We start from the raw sequence: 20485 nt of genomic DNA, 5'->3' as shown, positions 1-20485 counted from the left end.
ATGGTGCTTTTGAGATAGCACGTGGTGGGCAGTGTTTTCATTACCATTATACTCTTACGAAAATGTTCCATTTGGATAAAAATGATCGACAAAGAGTTCTTTCATATTGATAAAAATGAACTATTTAATCCGCCCGTCTATGTATTGTACGTGGAGCCGTTACTCATTTGTTACTAGTGACGTTTGTTAAAATAAATTTGAAAAATCCTTGAACTACACAGTTGAAGATTTAAACGTGCTTTTAAACCTTCTTCTAGGGCCTATCCTTTTTTTTTTTAAAGAAGCATTAATGAGATGCATACATTCCTTGAAAACGGGATATATTCAGATCATTACCGACATTTTTGTGATTATAAGTTTGCAAGAGAGATAACTCTTCATGAATCCTGATTTGTTAATTTGATATTTTGAATGATAAATAATTTTGATTGCATACATTTGATTTTTTGTTTGAAGGATCAACCATTTTGCCTGCATAACCTTGTATAACAACGGTTATGAAAACAGTAAAATACGATAATGGACCTAGAGGTAAAATGTGGAAAATGGTGAAAAATTCGGAGAAAGTAACATTATATGGATGGTACTGTAAATCTTGGACTGATCTACAAGGTGTAATATAAATTATAATATAAAACACCTGATACCAGTTGCAACCGGGAAATTTTTTCGTATTCACTAACATATTTGAATGCTTTGTCGTTAGTAGGGGAAAGACTCCTGAAATATCCCTAGACACAGACATTTTATGAATGCGCCGCTTTAAAGCCTTTACCTGGGGTGATTTGCTGGGAAAAGTGTCATATCAAATTTTGTGGAAAGGATATATATTCTTTTCATAGGAAAAATACAACGAATTGGAAGATTGTGTTTATCACTATAAGCATGATAAGTTAAAACAATAACGCGAATAAACATGATAAAGGAAAGCAACAAAATTACACCTGACCACCAGGCACCATACATCCTAAACATTTATGATAACAATGCCTTTACATGCCTATACTTTCATGTAAATGTAAAATGTGTATGATAATAAAGAGTTCAGCACCACTCAAATAGTATGAAGATGAATATATATAAGGATTATTTTGAATTGAAGAGAATTGAAGAGAACCAATGCAACTGGTCAATAGCAATTAAGCATTATAAAATTTGTAATGATATTCAAAGTTACAAGATGACTGCTGGCTGCATTAGTGATGGCATCACATAGGAAAGAAGAACTTTTGCATTTAAACAAGTATTATGAATTTTTTGGTATTTGTAAATCGTTTACTTTAAACATGTTAAAACAAGTTGAAGTCAATGTAGAACATATTTTAGCTATTTGATAAATACAAAAATGTACATGTACATGTAGTTGAAACATCTGCTGAGGAAATCACTTAACAACTAATGTATTTTTAATTAAGGATTTGACTCAGTAATGCTTTATCATTTTTATGCTTTTCCTGATGTTGATTAATTTTAAATTACTGGTAGTCCAAAGGATGATGACTTAAAAGCATGTTAAATTGGATTTATTTTTTGCCATAATTCAAACTCACTTTCAATTTTATCACTTATATATTTTGAAAAAAAGGCTTTTTTTTAGCTCATTTTAATCATAAGCGTAAAATCAAGAACATCGATCCCTCTGTTTAGTTCCCTTGTGATGATATAGAAGGGGATCAGGTTTGCACTCCATTAATTAAATCATTTGTCTGTCTGTCCACATTCAGTCCAGCAAATCAGTTTTTCACTTTTTTTTTCTTTGTGCTTGAAGATATTGATTTGATATTTGGTGTATTGTTTTATCATGACAAGTTACAGATCAACTTTATATTTTGTTCTGGTGTGATGATTTTGTGCAGAGTTATGGTCCTTTGACTTTGAAAATTCATTCAAATAATCAGTTTTCCACACGTCATGCATGAAGACATTGAATGGATGATTGGTATATAGTTTCATCATGACTACATGTAGTTACAGATCACATTTAAATATTGTTCTGGTCTGATGATTTTGTGCAGAGTTATGTTCCTTGAACTTAATAAATTAATGAAGATATTGAATGGTTATAGTTTAATTATGACAAATAACCATGGTAACAGATCAAGTTTAAAATTTTGTACCTGTTTGATGATTTTGTGTAGATTTATGGTCCTTGGACTTAAAAAATTCACTCAGATAATCAGTTTTCCTCACTTTTCTTTCTTCATGCTTGAAGATATTGAATGGATATTTGTTATAAAGTTTACACCATGACTAGTTACAAATGTATAGATCAAGTTAGCATCAAAACAATCAATCTTGCATTTTGTTCAAGTACAATGGATTTTAATCAGTTGGATACTATGTATTGCTACATGTTTTTGCAATACTCTTCTTTTAAAATGAAATTTTACTTGATTATGTATGAAGATTATCTTATGAGGATAAACATTCAGCTAAAAAAAAACGAATTGCAAGAAAGATGGCAATGAAAGGGGACAAGTAGCCTAGGCCTTAGGGTTGCATGTCCTCATTACTGGATCTGCCACTGACATTAATGCACAGTAGATTTTTGTTAATTTAAATTTCAATTCTATGATTATTAAACTAGAATTGCAATCTAAAAAAGAATTATTTCAATGTAATGCATGGAATGTATCAATAGGAAAATGCTATTAATTACAAATGTACATCTTTAAGTGTGTGCAAATTTCTAAAATTGTATATATTTTTAGTAAAATTGATAAATTAATTGTATTGTTTTACATATTTAATGTGATACTACATTTTGTAGAACAGATTTTATATATCATGTATATATACTTGAACCATTGATATGATAATGAAAATAACATGTAGATATAGTCATTTTAATATTTTTGAAGTTTGTCATACAGCATGTACAGTCAGGGGTAATACTTTTTAAACAAGTGGTTTTTTTTATTTACTGGTTTATATGTAAACTATTTTGGAGGTAGAGTATTATCCCTTAGAAATTTAGTAGTGTAACAGTTTTACTTATATGTATATAAGTTGAAAAGTCTTATTGTTTTTTTATTCTTGAAATTTTCTTGTCAGACTACGTTGCCTTAATAGAGTGTTTAACTGTTTGTCAATAACAGTTGTTATTCCTATTCAATAAAGTATTATGATTTCAAGGACAATGAAAATCTCATTTGTCTGTTATCATGGAAATACTGTTCATTTAAAAGGTTCAAGCTTAAGGGAGCATTTTCAAGGCTGTAGACAAACAATTTCTCTGTGTAGTTCTGACTCTCTATCTAATTTAGATATTTAAATTTATATAGCTAACCAGAAAAATTCTTTTAAGGCATGTTTTGACCTCCCAAAACACACACAACTAGAGCATTTAACAAGTTTAAGGGGTTGTAAATAAAAAATAACCTGTATATATAATGAATATAAACATGATATATATAAGAAAATTTTTTGAGAAAATTAAGGGGAGACAATTAAAACCATGATATCAAAATAAATATCATTCAAATTTGCTTATTATATATGTAAATATTACTTACATTGTCAATAAAATAAGAATGACTTGTATAAATGTTATCCCTTAATGTCATATATAGATTATAAATTAACCATTAGAATATCATCAGGTTTCCTTTAACAATTTAATTGTTTTAGCCATGAATTTGGTCTATTGTACATGTATACATGTTCACCTTTAAATTTCAATTCACCTGGCTCAAAGATTTTTAGAAAAATGTATCTAATGACCCTGTCATCCTGTCTGCAAACCAACATGACATACAAGGCCAACCCCTATGAATAGAGAAATTTTAACAGTGGGCAAAGATCTGCTGCCCATTGAAGTAAAAACTGTCAAACATTTTCCTATAGGAGTTATTGCCTTTAAATTAAATTTTTACCATTTACAGAATATTTTCAGAACTCTAATAGAAATATAAAAACTTAAATCAGGCAAATTATAAGATCTACTGTAAGTCAAATGGCTGTACATTATTTTTTTTATGCCCCCGCCGTAGCAGAGGGGGCATTAAGTTTTACCCTTGCCCGTCTGTACGTACGTACGTCCCAAAATTGGTTTCCGTTCTCTAACTTTAGTTTGCCTCAACCAAATGTTATGAAACTTATACACAATGCTTATTACCACAAAACACAGATCAAGTTTGAATTTTGGTGGCGTCACTTTTACTGTTCTAGAGTTATGCCCCTTTACAAATGGAAAATTGCTGAATTTATCGTTTCCGTTCTCTAACTTTAGTTTGCCTCAACCAAATGTTATGAAACTTATATACAATGCTTATTACCACAAAACACAGATCAAGTTTGAATTCTGGTGGCGTCACTTTAACGGTTCTAGAGTTATGCCCCTTTAGAAATAGAAAAATTGCAAAATTTTTATTTTCTTCTAAATATCAAGTAATTTTTAAAATTGGAGTTATCTTCCTTTGTCCATGATTATAGTTGAATCAACTACAATTAATGCTTTATACAATGCAATGTTTGATTTTGACTTCCACTGATAAAACACAGATCAAGTTGAATTTGGGTAGTGTCACTTCAACCATTATTGAGTTATGCCCCTTTATAAATCGAAAGATTGCAAAATTTTTAGTTTCCATTCTGTAACTTAAGTTTGCCCCAACCAAACATTATGAAACCTATACACAATATTCTTTATTTTTAATTTAAGCTGCATGTAGTGAAAAAAGGTAAAACACTTTCATTATATTAAAGTAATCTGTTATCATGGTTATTGACTTGAGTACTGGAAGGTTCAAATATTTTAGTCTGCCTGTGAAAATTATTTTACCATAATTCCTTTTAATTATACAATTGCAAAAAGATTTTTGGGATTGTATAAAGGTATGATGTCGTCGTCTGCGTCGTCGTCCGAAGACACATTTGGTTTCCGGACAATAACTTTAGTTTACTTGTATGGATCTCTTTGAAATTTAATGAGAAGATTCAATACCACAAAAGAAAGATTGGGATTGATTATGGGGATGATGGTCCCAACCGTTTAGGAATAATGGGTCCAAAAGGGGCCCAAAACAAGCATTTTTCTACTTTCAGGATAAAAACTTGTGTATAAGTATTTCAATTGCTCTGAAATTGTACCACAATGTTTAATACCACTAGTAGAAGGCTTGGATTCATTTTGGGGGTTATGGTGCAAACAGTTTAGGAATTAAGGGCCAAAAAGGTACCAAAAACAAGCATTATTGTAGTTTCTGGACAATAACTTGTGTGTAGGTGTATGGATCTTTCTGACATTGTACCACAAGGTTCCATGTCACAACAGGAAAGCTGGGATTGAGTTTGGGGGTTATTGCCCCATTCATGCAGGAATTAGGGGCCAAAAAAGGGTCAAAAACAAGCATTTTTCTAGTTTTCCAGACAATAACTTGTGTTTAAGTGTATGGATCTCAAATTTCAAATTTTTGAAAAGTTTCAAGAAAAAATCTTTAATTGCACAGTATTGCGCAATATATTTGTAAGATCTTGACATTTGTTTTGTGTCAAAAACCTATATTATGTCAAACATTTGATCACAATCCAAATTCAGACAGTATCAAGCTTGAATATTGTGTCCAAATTTGCCCCAACTGTTCAGGGTTCAACCTCTGCAGTCGTATCAGGCTGCGCTAAGCGAAGCATTTTATTTGTTTACAATTTGTGTAATTTTAGATGTAGTAACAATTGGTTAGGTTGGTTCCCTATTGAATCTTGATTTATTTGAAGTATTGGAATTGTATTAAAATATATATGTGATATTATATATTAAAACAAGAACTGATAATACATGATGAAATGCTTTTTTTTAACGTACACTTGGATAACTGGAGCCAGGACTTAAAATATTTGGGAAATTGGAATTGTCAAAGTCATCCATTAGGTGTGTTTATTGCATTTGTATTTTTACAAAAATATGCTGGTAAGCTTTGAATGGTGTCAAAGAAGTGTAATAACTGTTAAGTGAAATGTGTTTTTTTTAATAAAAAATAGAAAAAAGAAGTATTAAGAAAATAATCTCTATACATGCTATAATGCTTAAAATATTTTGAATATTATTTGTTCTTCATTCATCATTAAAATATTTTATTTATATGTATATTTTTCCTGGCAGTAAAAAATTGGCCCAGTTTGCATTTTAGCTTACCTGGCCTATATGAGTTTTTGCCATCAATTTATGTTCCTCTGTTTGGCAGTCATTTTAATTCCCTTCTGAATCAGTTAAAAAATGTATGCCAAAGATTACCAAACTTAACCTGGATGTTATGTAGGGTGTCTTCTCTAAATAAAAAAATATCCCAGGATTTGATCCATCATGATAAAACATGGCAGCTTTTGCTAAATAATAACACATGAGCTGATTTATATCTGAAAAGATGAAGTAGTTGAATATAAAGCAAATCTGATATGAACGAAAATGATTAGCAGGTCAATCTCTTTCACCTGTCAGTCTGTATGTCCTAAAGTTGGTTTCTGTTCTCTTACTTTAGTTTGCCTCAACCAAATGTTATGAAACTTATACACAATGCTAATACACAAATCACAGATCAAGTTTGAATTTTGGCGGCGTCACTTTAACGGTTCTAGAGTTATCCCCCTTTATAAATGGAAAAATTGCTGAATTTTTCATTTCCGTTCTCTAATTTTAGTTTGCCTCAATCAAATTTTATGAAACTTACACAAAATGCTTATTACCACGTGTGATTTTTTTGTGGCGAAACTTTAATTGTTCTAGAGTTATTCCCCTTTATAAATCGAACAAAATTTTGCGGTCATATATTGGTATGACGTTGGCGTCGTCGTCATCGTCCGAAGACACATTCGTTTTCGCACAATAACTTTTAGTTTAAGTGAATGGATCTCTATGAAATTTTACCATAAGGTTCAATTCCACAAAAGGAAGGTCGGGATTGATTTTGGGGGTTATGGTACCAACAGTTAAGGAATAAGGGGCCAAAAGGGGCAAAAAATAAGCATTTTTATAACTTCCAGACAATAACTTGTGTGTTAGTGTATGGATCTCTCTGACATTGTACCACAAGGTTCCATATCACAAAGGGAATGCTAGGATTGATTTTGGGGGTAATTACCTCAAAATTTTAGGAATTAGGGGCCAAAAAAGGGGCAAAAAACAAGCATTTTTCTAGTTTCATGACAATAACTTGTAGGTGTATGGATCTTTCTGAAATTGTACTACAAGGTTCCAAATCACAAAGGGAAAGCTGGAATTGAGTTTGGGGGTAATAATTGCCCAAAACGTTTAGGATTAAGGGACTAAAAATAAGCATTTTTCTAGTTTCCAGACAATAACTTGTGTTCAAGTTCTTAGACCACATTCATTCTGTGTCAGAAACCTATGCTGTGTCAAATATTTAATCACAATCCGAATTCAGAGCTGTATCAAGCTTGAATGTTATGTCCATACTTGCCCCAACTGTTCAGGGTTCGACCTCTGCGGTCGTATCAAGCTGCGCCCAGCGGAGCATTTTATTTTTTATTTAGATTAGACAGTTGGTTTTCCAGTTGTTTTACACTAGTAGGTTCCTCAGGATTTATTACTTGCTAATTGGTGTGAGCCAATGCTCCGTGTTGAAGGTCGTACTTTGACCTATAATGGTTTACTTTTTACACATTGTGACTTGGACGGGAGTTGTCTCATTGGCACTCATACCACATCTTCTTATTTCTATGGCTGCTGAAAGAATAGTTTATTATAATTTAAAAAACAAATAAACATCCATTAATGGGGAAAAGACCAATGGGCATATTTTGAAGTAACACATACAATATCGTAAGAAAAAAGTCAAATAATAAATAAAAAAGTATAAAAATATACACGAATCTTAAACAGGAATCTCAAATGATCCAAAACGGGTTACCAGATTCTGCTTGGTTTGTAAACTCCATTGTAATCAGAGGCAGGCTGCATGAATTAGACTGTATATTGCACCCTAGATGTATTTTGGTTATATCAATTGTTGGGTTGTTGTCTCGTTGTTTTATAGAAAAATAAAATGTAGAATGAGTGTCAATGAGATAACACTCCACCAGATACTAAACAAGGTAGAAGTTTACAACTATATAGACTTCAAATTGGACGTCGACCAGAAGCCGGCACAAATATTGGACATTAACTTGAGAACATACCTTTACATAGGACGTAGATTTGAGAACATACCTTTACATAGGACGTAGATTTGAGAACATACCTTTACAAAGGACGTAGATTTGAGAACATACCTTTACATAGGACGTAGATTTGAGAACATACCTTTACAAAGGACGTAGATTTGAGAACATACCTTTACAAAGGACGTAGATTTGAGAACATACCTTTACGTAGGACGTGGATTTGAGAACATACCTTTACATAGGACGTAGATTTGAGAAACGGGACGTCGATCTGCATGAGTCTAATTGGATTAGAATATAATTACAAAATTGTTATGTATATATGAAATAAATAGACTGCTGATAAACTATACCCAGTCGTAGTTGAATGGCGTTTCAATGTGGGAAAACAATGCATGCTTTGAAGAAAGGTTGATATTGTGTTTTGGACAAGGTTTAAGTAAAGGCGAGTGTTCTCCAGTTGTTACTTTGTGTACTTCGGACTAATTTGAAGAGCGGAACCTGTGACTAACATATAAATGATCATAAATGTATAAGTCCCAATTGAAACCTTCCAACTGATTTTAATATTGTGTTGTCATGTTGTTACGTTACATCTCAGGTTTAACTCGCCACATTCTTTATGCGACCATGTGGTGACCTGCATGTGTTCCCATCATTGTCCGCTGATCTCTATGGATAGTTTGTTTTCATTGACAACCATGCCACCCCAACTCCGGCATTTGTATATGGTGTATCAATTCGTTGCATAAATTCACAATACATACATGAACAAATATATAAAACAAAAACAAAGAGTTTGCACTGCTGTTTTTCATCCAAAAGACAACTAGGCTTTAAACTAGCTACATATGTGCTTATATCGAAAAGTTCAGGGATATTTGAAATTTATTTTTGGAAAGAAATATATAAAAGATGCTGTTATAAAATGTTTCATATCTATCATATATAACCTTCAAACCAAACAAGCACCACAATGAATGTATATGAAATAACTTGAATCAATAATTAAAGAAGAATGAAGAAGCACACCTTCTCAAATTTATCTCAATGATATGACGGCATTGCTTTAAGATTATAAGAATATAGTTGAACGCCTGTTGCATTGGTAAACTGTGTACGCAGCAAACAACAGGGGCGTAGAGAGAGAGAGAGAGAGAGAGAGAGAGAGAGAGAGAGAGAGAGAGAGAGAGAGAGGGATAAAGTTAAAAAATAGGAATTGGTCTTTCTATGTATGCATTTTAAAAACTACACACAGAATAAAAGCAAGAGGAATACACATGCAACGGAATTTTTAATCCTGTAAGACATGTATGTGTACGATAAATACATACAACTGGTGTAAACTTAGAGGAACTTTTTATATTACGGGCATTGTTTAGGAAATACCAGCTACATAGTTGTTGGTAACACAACCATACCGTATACTCGCTTTGAGTGCAAAAAAAAACATAATCCCTTTAGGGATAACAAAAAAACTTGAAAATTATTATTTTCCGCTTCGCCCCAAAGCACACATCTTACTAGAATGAAGACTCTTCAACTCGTATCGATCCGGGAATAATGAATGTTACCCTGTGAACTAGTTCAATATTGACTAAGTATGTAGGTCTTGACAACACGAATAGTTCATTTTCACATCACGTCAACGTATCTCGTCCTGTGTGCATGTAATATTTGCTACCGGACATTAATAACCATTCAATCAATCAATAGTTTTCGTATACTAGTAGATGAAAAGTTGGAACTGCTGTTATTATAAAAAAAAAAAGTACACATTTTCCAGTACATGTTTTACGTTTTTATTTATTTTACAAACAAATCTTTTATATAGATTCGATAATTCGAAGTCGTTTCTATATGGGCCGGCTATACGAATGGTTGATTGTAAAACCATTTAAATAAATTGTTAATTCTAACTCGTTTTACTGGACTATTAGGTCTTTCAATTTTAAAAAGAACTGTCTGTCCGAGTAGGACACTAAACTGCTGATTCTTGTTCGAAAGATACACCAAACTTTTATTACACTTATCTTCACTGTTATCATCTAGATATTGCCATACAACTGGTCGAATGCATATGCATTTGTTAATTAGCTGGCTTATTAAAAACACAGATCATGAAAAAGATCGTGATCAAAGTACCATTTACTCTGAAAAAGTTCATTAATTTCAACTTCGAATATTCCTAACTACGTAAAATTCGAAATTCCCATCTCTCTCTTGTAGAGTTTACCCTCAAAATTTTTAAACATTTAAATACATATGTTAAGCAAAATATATGAGAATGTGTCCACCAAGTATTTGGTATCCAATGATGTTTACGCTAACAGAAATTCCACATATAGTATTGTGTTTATGTTTAATGTGTTTTTTTTTAAATCTACTTTGCTCAATACAAATACTAGCATATGGAACAAATCTCCGTGCTTTTAAAAGCTTGCACGTACTAAAAAAACGCAAGCGACAATGTTAAGTCTTCATTCGACTCGAAGTTAAACAAATAGTTGACCAAAAAACCACAACAAAAATGTCCAAGTTTTATTTCGGTTGTGATTGTTTTGAAACGCTATATATGCGGAGCTTCCGGGGGGCTTCGCCCCCCTGGCCCCCCTACCAGGGCTTTGCCCTGTACCTACTAGGGGCCGGCCGCCAGACCCCTCGCCCTATAGTTTGTGATTCCACTTCATTAAGAAGGTAGCTACGCCCCTGAACAACTATGTATCATTGTTGCCTTAATTGGTGTACAATTGTCCTGTATATTCTTTACCGTAATAGTGACCCAGATTGATAAACCACGTTCTAAAAAAAATGGAGAACATGTAAAATGTTCATTACAGAGAGAAGTTTGTCTTTTCAAGATTTTTTTTTTGTTTTTCATCTTCTAAAAGAATCTTGTACGCACACCATTAATAAAGGCATTATATAAAATTACTTGAAATGATGATTCACTCATTTTTAAAGAAGACATTACTAGTTACTAGTACTAGAAATTTAATATGCCGCGCCAAATGTCAAAGTTATAGTGCATATGCTTTTATTCTAGATTTTTGTTGTTGAAAATAATGAGTATATTGTTATTTCCATTAATTGTTTTCCTCTATTTCTTATTTATCATAGCTGCGGTAAATCTTGTGATCATATTTGCCCGTATATGTTCGGACCAACATCATCAAATACTGTTTGATTCAATTTTAACTTTGAAGATTTTTTCATTATAATAAGCAAACATCACTATGTAAAGGGTTTTAGAATTGTTTATAATCTAGACCTTTACCTCTTATACCTAAAAATGCATTTATACCGTTTTCAAAATTGACCATGTCATCGCCACCCTTATCGCATGTACTCGAATTTTAGTACAGTGATAATAGACAAACAAAGAATATAGAGTATCCATCCATGACAAAATATCAGTAAATGCACTAGAACAAAAAAAACATACTAAAAGCAAAGGTACAGCGTTTTTATTGCTGTTTTTCATCTAGATTTATACAGATGTCCATTAAAAAATAATAAACATCATTCCGATTTCCGTTCAAACAATTAAAACATTTTTGAAATGTTACCTCAAATGTCTATATTAGATACATATGAAACCTTACTTGCATTTTTTTGAAAATTTAGTTCAAACTTTTGTTAATCTAGGGGTCAACTAGAACAAGACTTGACTTTTCAAAATTGCAGTTAGAAAAGCTTGAGGATGCATGGCAGAAAGGCCTTACTTCAACAAGTAAAGACCATGCAACAGAAATTGATGTTTTAGTAAATGAAACATCAATTAGCAGAGAGAGGATTGCGGTATGCTAGTTATTTAGCTTTTGTCCAAAGTGGAAATCACGAGTTTACAAACTTTATTTGGGGGACCATAGAAATATAGGAATGTCATTTATTTTGTAAAGAAATAGCACTGTCATGCTACATTCATTGTCGAATAAATGTGATTAAAAAGTGAAGCGAAAGATACCAAAAGAACATTCATAAATAAAAGGTCGAAAATAAACTTTCAATGCCATGGCTAGCAAAGAAACAGACCAGCAGACAAGCCAAAATACACACAACGCAACATAGAAAAATAAAGACTGAGCTACACGACACCCCCCCCCCCCCCCCCCCAAAAAAAAAAAAGAAACACACAAAAAACTAAAACAAACTGGGGGTGATCTCAGATGCCCTGGAAGGGTATGCAGATCCTGCTCCACACGTGGCACCGCCAAGAATAGCCAATATTACTGAAAGTGGTGTTAAACACCAATCAATTAATCAATCAAACAATCATATCATATCATCAATGTCCTGTACGTTTTTAAATGTTCAGCAATAATGAAAACGTTTTAAATGTTTATTTATTGTTAAATATCTGATCTGATGAAAACGTCCTCATGACAGTAAGACATTAATTATTATATTTTTGTAACATAATATTTTAAGTATTTTACCTCCAGGTCTGGATTGGTAACAGAAGGGCCAAACAGAAGCGTGGTGGCCAGGGAGTTGTTCCTACCAAAAAAAGAAAGACGGTAAAAGGCCCAACGGCGTATTCCCTCTTTTCACAACAGTTTAAAAGAGGCAAGTGCAGAATAGTATAAATAGTCAAAACATGTTTAATTATTATTTTAGCTTATCAGAACTAAATATCAAATACGATCATTTTTTTTTATATTTTATCTATTTTGTACAATATTGTTTCACATGTATGCATATCATATAAGAAATATCGTTGTCTATTGTCTACACAATATTTATATATAAACTATAAACAGTTTACTTCATAACACACATGTAAACTACTTAAGTGTTAATACAAAATTGTGAAATGTGGCATTCAAAATCCAAATGACGTGGATGTAAGCAACTATAGGTTATCGTGTGGCCTTCAACAATAATGAAAAGTTGATGCGAACACAAACTAATAAGGCGAGGCAAACATGTGTGTCAATAGTTAAAAGTCATCTAACTCTTAACTTTTGTCGTAAAACGTGGAGAGCTCCTGTATGAATTTCCAGGTGTCTTTGCGATTCTTGAAATAACGATGGTCCGTTCATAAAGTTGCGTTATTTTAAAATTTGAATGAATGTTTCTGCTCAGGCAATATCAAATGTTCTATTAAAACTTACTGGTTCATTTTAAGATGACTTTACATCTTGGCATTTCATTTCACCAATAAGATTGTAATCCCCGTTATTAGGTGATACACCCAAAGAGGAACACCTGAGGTCACTAGGGGAGAAGTGGGGAAGAACTTCAGAGGAAGAAAAGGAGGCCTTCCGACAACAGGCCAAAGAAATTAGGAATGACCCATTGAAGGGCAGGACAGCAGAGGAGTTTGCTGAATTTCATATGAACTCCATAACAAATTCGGTTGGTTTATTTTTGCAAAACCTGTCATATTTAATAAAGACAAAATTATCTACATTTCTGTTTTACGACAGCATCATCATGTATGGGTTTTAACTTTTATATGTTCACAGTTTTGTTTTTTAAAGACTTAAATCTAAACTATAATGAAGATAGGTTTATAAAAATGGTGCAATATTTTTAGATATTTCTATGACATACCCACAGGCACTTGTCTCAGAAAAAAATTTCCTATATACCTTAATATAACATTAAGGTATACAGGGGAAAAAAATTCTGAGACAAGTGCCTGTGGACATACCAAAGAATATGTAAGATTTAATGATCACAATATTGCCAATGGAACAAAACATACTTTATTTGGAAGGTACACGAAAGCAAATACAGCAGTTTTCTTTTAACATTTTTTTCTGCAACTTAATCTTTTCGAAATTTTAACTGAAATTAAATAATGCATTAATCTTTTTTATTTTATGATATGCAACTAAATGAAGTCTTTAAGGTAGTTCAGGAGTATAGAAAAAAAATGACAAAATTTTCTTATACTTTGCCAAAATGAAGATTTTACTATGCTTTTTTCCAAAAAAATAATAAAAAGTATGGGTCACCGCGCGATTTTTCAAAGTACGAGTCGTTCAAAATTGCCAAAATTTGATTAGATTGTTCATGATAAAACACATTTTTGTGCATAAAAGGAAATCTATGAATCAGAATTTTGAAATAAAGTATGAGAAGATAGGCTTTATAATACATTTTAAGAAAATAAAAAGAAAAAATCGTGTCACCGAACTTGTTTTCTTGCTACAAGTAAAAAATGAAAATTTCCTTATATGTCCAGTATAAATTTTGTACTAAAAGAGTTATCTTCCCTTAAATGGCTTATTTGAAAAATTAATTTTAAAAACACAAATATTTGGTATTTGTTAAAACATGTTCGATAATGCAATGAATAACTAAGTTTTCCTTATATAAATATACAGTGTAACCAATAAATTGCAAATCTATCTTCAAATTTTCAGATTTGGGCAAAGAACTAGACCGATTATTTACTGTGATGGTACAATTCAAGATGGCGGTATACCCCTGAACTACCTTAAAATAATGGAAACTTTGTATTTGAAAACACTTGCCGACCATGCAAGGGCTGTATAGCCAGTCAAGGTCGTTAAAAACTTCCATATATATATTGAAAGCACAAAAAATTGTCGAAAAAAATTCTGAAAACATTATGTCGTTAATTTAGAAATCTATATAATTTTTCTATGATTATTGTTGAAACATGTACACAAAAAAATCCGTTTGATTGATATAATATAACCATATGATGACTGACTTTGTAATTGGTTAACTTTCAACCATAGAAACGCAGTGACTGATCCTATTTTTATATTACACCATTAAAATTGTATGTATCCACAACATATCATTTTTTTTTTTAAATTATACTGTACCTTGACCTTAAATGTATTTTAAAGTGCAATGGTAGCTATAAATGTATATTAAATTATATATTTATATTTCAGTGTGCTGTATTGCAATCATTAGGGTATGAGGTTGCCGCTATCGCCGCAAAGGAGAGCGAGTCATCGCAACTGTTTGGGACCCCAAGAGGCTTGGAATTCATCCAAGACGTGAAATTACAAAAGGAATTCCGAGAATCTGTATTCAGTTAGTAATAATGAGTTAAATATTATAAGATTATACTTCATGTTTTTTTCAATGGACGACCGGAGAATCAAGATATTCATACAACGTACTTGTAATTCAAAAACCTTTTAAAATACAGCCTACAATATAAGTCCTATTCTTGCCTCCATTCAGTCACGTATATGATAAGAATTATTTTAAGCACATACACATATACCCTGTAAATTTCTAGGAACCAAAGAGTATAAATTTACACTTAATTTTCATGGTGTTTGACACATTTTACATGACAACATCATGACGAAAAAGATTAAGCAGAAATATAACACTTTACAGAATAAAAAAGAGTGAGAAATTCGAATGTTGACAAAATTAGGAGGTGAATATATGTTCCAGATGAATAAGCAATTCGTGCTTCAATATTGGAACCCGTCAAGTCGCTCGTTGCATATAAAGAAGCTGCAATAACTCACATTTGGTAATGCAACAATAAATGAAAAGATGAAGGGAAGTGTACTCGAAAATGTTTTATATTTGTTTTACTATATTTTTAAGGACACATTGTGTATGTTGGAGATAGTATAACATGCAAAGAGACCAAAAAAGAACTAACTGAAAAAGTTAAAAAAATTTTCAATTCGTGTTGGGGTACTAAGTCTATTAAAATATGTCGAAAAAAATACGAAATAAAAGAAACATGCAAACTTAAAAAAAAACATCTTAGGGACAACTTAATTTTCTAAATGATTTTTAAAAAGTCCTTTATTTACCAGTTGATCTTATAGCAAAAATTATCCCTTCTCACTTAAAAAAAAATAATGTGTAAAAGCTACACTGTAATTTGGGATGGGCGTTTATGTCTTTTCCCTAAAGTAAGCACAGTTATGAACAATTTTTTTTTTATAATTTTAAGAACACGTAAGGAATACATTCGAAATATTTTATTTTGCGAAAATGTTAATCAACTTGTTCATATCAAACACGCTGTAAATTATGAGTACTTTTTTTATCACAATTTCTATATGATGTATAGTTTAGAAACTAAAACAGTAGAATATATCAGATTTAGAGAGTCTATTAAATGATAAAACTGCCGTATATCTTTGGATGGTCAACAAACATGTTGATTTATGAGAAACGATTGGATAATTCCTTTTTGGAATTATTGCCCTTAACTGATAAGGGGAACTTCTCTTAGGCGGAACAGACAGCCTATGTTTACGAAAGAATAATAAAAAGACAGACGCAGCAGGCAAACTACAATATGTACTAGATTTACAAAACGCTGCAGACATATCGATCAATTGAATGTTAAAGTAAATGCTGATTACTGGTTATTAAATATATGTTTACATAGATATAAGAAGATGTGGTATGAGTGCCAATGAGACAACTCTCCATCCAAGTCAAAAAATATAAAAGTAAACCATTATAGGTAACAGTACGGTCTTCAACACGGAGCCTTGGCTCACACCGAACAGTAAGCTATAAAGGGCCCCAAAAAATTACTAGTGTAAAACCATTCAAACGGGAAAACCAACGGTCTAATCTATATAAAAAACGAGAAACGAGAAACACTTATCAAACACATCAACAAACGACAACTACTGAACATCAGATTCCTGACTTAGGACAGGTGCAAACAAATGCAGCGGGTTTAAACGTTTTAATGGTACCAAACCTTCACCCTTTTTCTGAAACAATAGTGTAACATCACAACATAGAAAGACACACTATAAAATATCAACTGAAATAGCTTAACTCAATCAAAGGACATATTAACACCATTGAACATACACTGAACAAATAAATTTGACCTATGACACAATGTAAATACAAAATAAGTAAACCAAGGGAAGAATAATAAAAGTAACATGTTTATATATATCAAGTTAAAAAAAAAATATTGTCTTATGGCTGTCTGTGTAGTATTTTCATCTTTAAAATTCTGATTGTGACATCTTAAAATAAGAATTGGCTTATTGTAGCGATTTTTTGATAAACTGAAGTTAATTAATACTACTCCTTCTTGCAGATTTATGTGATGACATATCTCTTTTCAGCATCTGTCAGTTTGAAGAATCAGGCAGTACCCTATGGGAATATCATTAAAAACAACTCATATAGAATGGAGGGTCTGCCTGATGGTGTTATTTTCAAAGACCCTAATTCTTATGGTTTGTCTACTCTTAGGCAAATCATAAGCCAGAAAGAATCCATCAAATTTGTGTATGTATTACCCGTAGAACATGTAGAAGTAGTCACACATTTAATATTATGAAGCCACGAATATTTTTTATTTAGAAACTTGAATTGCATTTTAAGTTTTAGATTTTTCTCAATTTACAACGATTGTCTATGCTGATTTTAGTGCTAGAACAAAAGATTTGAAATAACAATATAAATGAGTTGAGTCAAACATTTAGTGCAGACACTTTCAAATGCTCCTTGAAAATACCATAACAAGTGCTAGGAATATGAAGCATCTATCGATAGTCATAGCAAGGGTATCAAGCTTTATCCTGCTTATTTTGTACCAGTGTCGATCAATTGTGAGTTTTGATAATGCAAATATTTGTAAAGAAACCGTTTATAAGATAAGATAAGATAAGATATTTTTATTCCAATTAAAGGGCCCATGACGAGCAAAAACATGTATTACAATGATTTTGATAATTGACACAATAATGTTGATATAAATCATATATAAATATGAATATAATCATCTCAATTGTAAGATGTTAAACCACAGCCAGATCAGAGCCATACACATATTAGTAAAAATATTAGTCAATTATATTTAATATTAACAGGCAAATATTCTCAATGGGTTACATACAAACATATCTGTACTATTTTGATAGTTTTCTGAGTTCAAAATAATTGTTAATATAAATTGCAATAATTGTAATAATCTCTTGAAGAAACGTGACACCAGCTTCCACACTTGCCTCATCTACAACATCATCCAAGGGTATGTATATGGGTAAACGGACAGAAAGTCACAGGACATGTATTCAATTTTAATTGTAGGAAATTGTTCATAAGCCTTGATAAATGAAATTTTTTTAAATTTAATTATTCAAAGGATTTTTTTTGACATTTTGTTTTCATAACAATTTTTTAATCATTATTGATATTTATTGAATAACTTTTAATAACAAAGTTGTGATATATACTATATTTCAAGAAAAAAAAAAAACAAATATTTATAAAATGAGTGTTTTCTTGTTCAATGAAATATAATAACAAAACGGTATTGTGACTTTTTGTCTGTGCCTTTTTGTCCTGTGACTTTTTGTCCTGTGACTTTTTGTCTGTGACTATTTGTCCGTGACTTTTTGTCTGTGACTTTTTGTCGTGTAACTTTCTGTTTGACATTCTGTAAATCTTGTATAATATATGTAAATAAGGTTTGTACAAGTAATTCGTATTTTTCGAATATCTTGAAACAAGCAGGCCATCGGATGATTTTTAGATTCAGAAAAACAATATATTAAGTTCTATGTTTTGCCAATTAGTTCATAAAAAATTTTCCTAAACATCTATATCTACCTCAATCAACCGAAATCCATCATAAAGATGAATATATTTCTATTTTTCAAAACGTTTATAATGCATGTGCTGAAATAAAATATCACTAATTTTATTTTTTGAGCTTGAGTAATTTTATATTTACAGAATTAGAAAATGGAAATATTACGGATGTCACGGATGCTCCAGCTATTCCTTTAGGTTGGTATTTTGATCCAAAGTTTGTACAATGTATGAGATTTATTATGTTATCCACTTCAAGTTAAAGCTTTTGATTAGATTAAATTATCAAGGATGAATTTGTGTTTTCTCGGTGGTTTTGTATGCATATGAAAATATGAGTTTTATAAATTGTAAAGATATACAAACGAAATAACACAAACACATATCAAAGTCTCTAAATATGCAGTAACAACTTTACGTTATAACATATTAATAAAGTACATACAATATCATAATGATATTTACACAATATTCAATTTTATATACATACACACGAGTCACGATTGTAAATGATAACCTGTACAATGTATTAACTTCACAATATTTCAGAGTCCATGAATGTATAGAATACGCTACATATATTTCATATTCTTATTCTCAAAATGTTTATACGGCTTGAGTTCATAATATGGCGCGGAATGAAGGTCAAAAATACTTATTTACGTATATACATAATTCGATTTACGCATAATTCGATTTACGTATATACAAAAATAATTACGTATATTCGTTAATCGAATTACGTATATTCGTTAATCGAATTACGTATATACAGAATGAATTCCGTATACACAGAAATCGAATTACGTATAAACAGAAATAATTCCGTATACACAGAAATCGAATTACGTACATACAGAAATAATTCCGTAAAGACAGAAATAGAATTACGTATATACAGAAATATGTTATAACAATGAATTTCATTGGCAGGTTGTATTAATGTCTAGTATACAAAAATATTAACGTATATACACGAAGAATTCCGTATATACAAAAATATTTCTTTACATACGTAATTATTTACGTATATACATAATTGTATATACGGAATTCGATTTACGTATATACGTATTTATTTCTGTATAAACAGAAATAATTATGTATATACGTAAATAAATATTTTTGACCCTGATTCCGCGCCATATACCAATACATATACATATACACTCACACATTACACTTGTATAGCAGAATTATATTTATTTTATATAGAACTGAGAGAAGTACCCATGGAGGAAGTAGCCGATGCTATAGATATTACTATAGGTTAGTTTTTTTTATCCACCATTTGTACTAAGGATGTGATGAATAAAAAAAAAAAAAATACACTGTACGATCTTTTTTTCGGTTTTGATTATTTATGTGTTTTATTTACATTTGTTAAAATCTAAACCGATTATGTATGGTATTTTTTAAATTTTAATTATCCAAAGGAATTTTTTTGACATTTTGTTTTCATAACAATTTTTTAATCATTATTGATATTTATTGAATAACTTTTAATAACAAAGTTGTGATATATATTATATTTCAAAAAAAAAACAAACAAATATTTATAAAATGAGTGTTTTCTTGTTCAATGAAAAATAATAACAAAACGGTATTGTGACTTTTTGTCCTGTGACTTTTTGTCTGTGACTATTTGTCCGTGACTTTTTGTCTGTGACTTTTTGTCGTGTAACTTTCTGTTTGACATTCTGTAAATCTTGTATAATATATGTAAATAAGGTTTGTACAAGTAATTCGTATTTTTCGAACATCTTGAAACAAGCAGGCCATCGGGTGATTTTTAGATTCAGAAAAACAATATATTAAGTTCTAT

At 31.1% G+C, this 20485-nt stretch overlaps 2 protein-coding genes across 8 annotated transcripts in view; one reads left to right on the top strand and one right to left on the bottom strand.

The window, feature by feature from the left end:
- The window catches only part of LOC127712409 (uncharacterized), an 87593-nt gene that overhangs the window by 26554 nt on the left and 40554 nt on the right, over positions 1–20485 (bottom strand). The window lies entirely within an intron of this gene.
- Positions 1–20485, top strand: part of LOC127711997 (uncharacterized) — a 77137-nt gene that overhangs the window by 42617 nt on the left and 14035 nt on the right. The window contains exons 7-8 of the mRNA XM_052218155.1: positions 18805–18858; positions 19876–19929. Coding sequence (XP_052074115.1) covers positions 18805–18858; positions 19876–19929 — 108 coding nt within the window. The remainder of the gene's footprint in view (positions 1–18804; positions 18859–19875; positions 19930–20485) is intronic.

This window comes from Mytilus californianus, unplaced genomic scaffold (assembly GCF_021869535.1).
Source record: "Mytilus californianus isolate M0D057914Y unplaced genomic scaffold, xbMytCali1.0.p SCAF_8, whole genome shotgun sequence".
In the NCBI taxonomy this organism is placed as follows: Eukaryota; Metazoa; Mollusca; class Bivalvia; order Mytilida; family Mytilidae; genus Mytilus; species Mytilus californianus.
The sequence above is the reverse complement of the archived record's forward strand: the minus strand, read 5'-3'. Positions and strand labels throughout refer to the sequence as shown.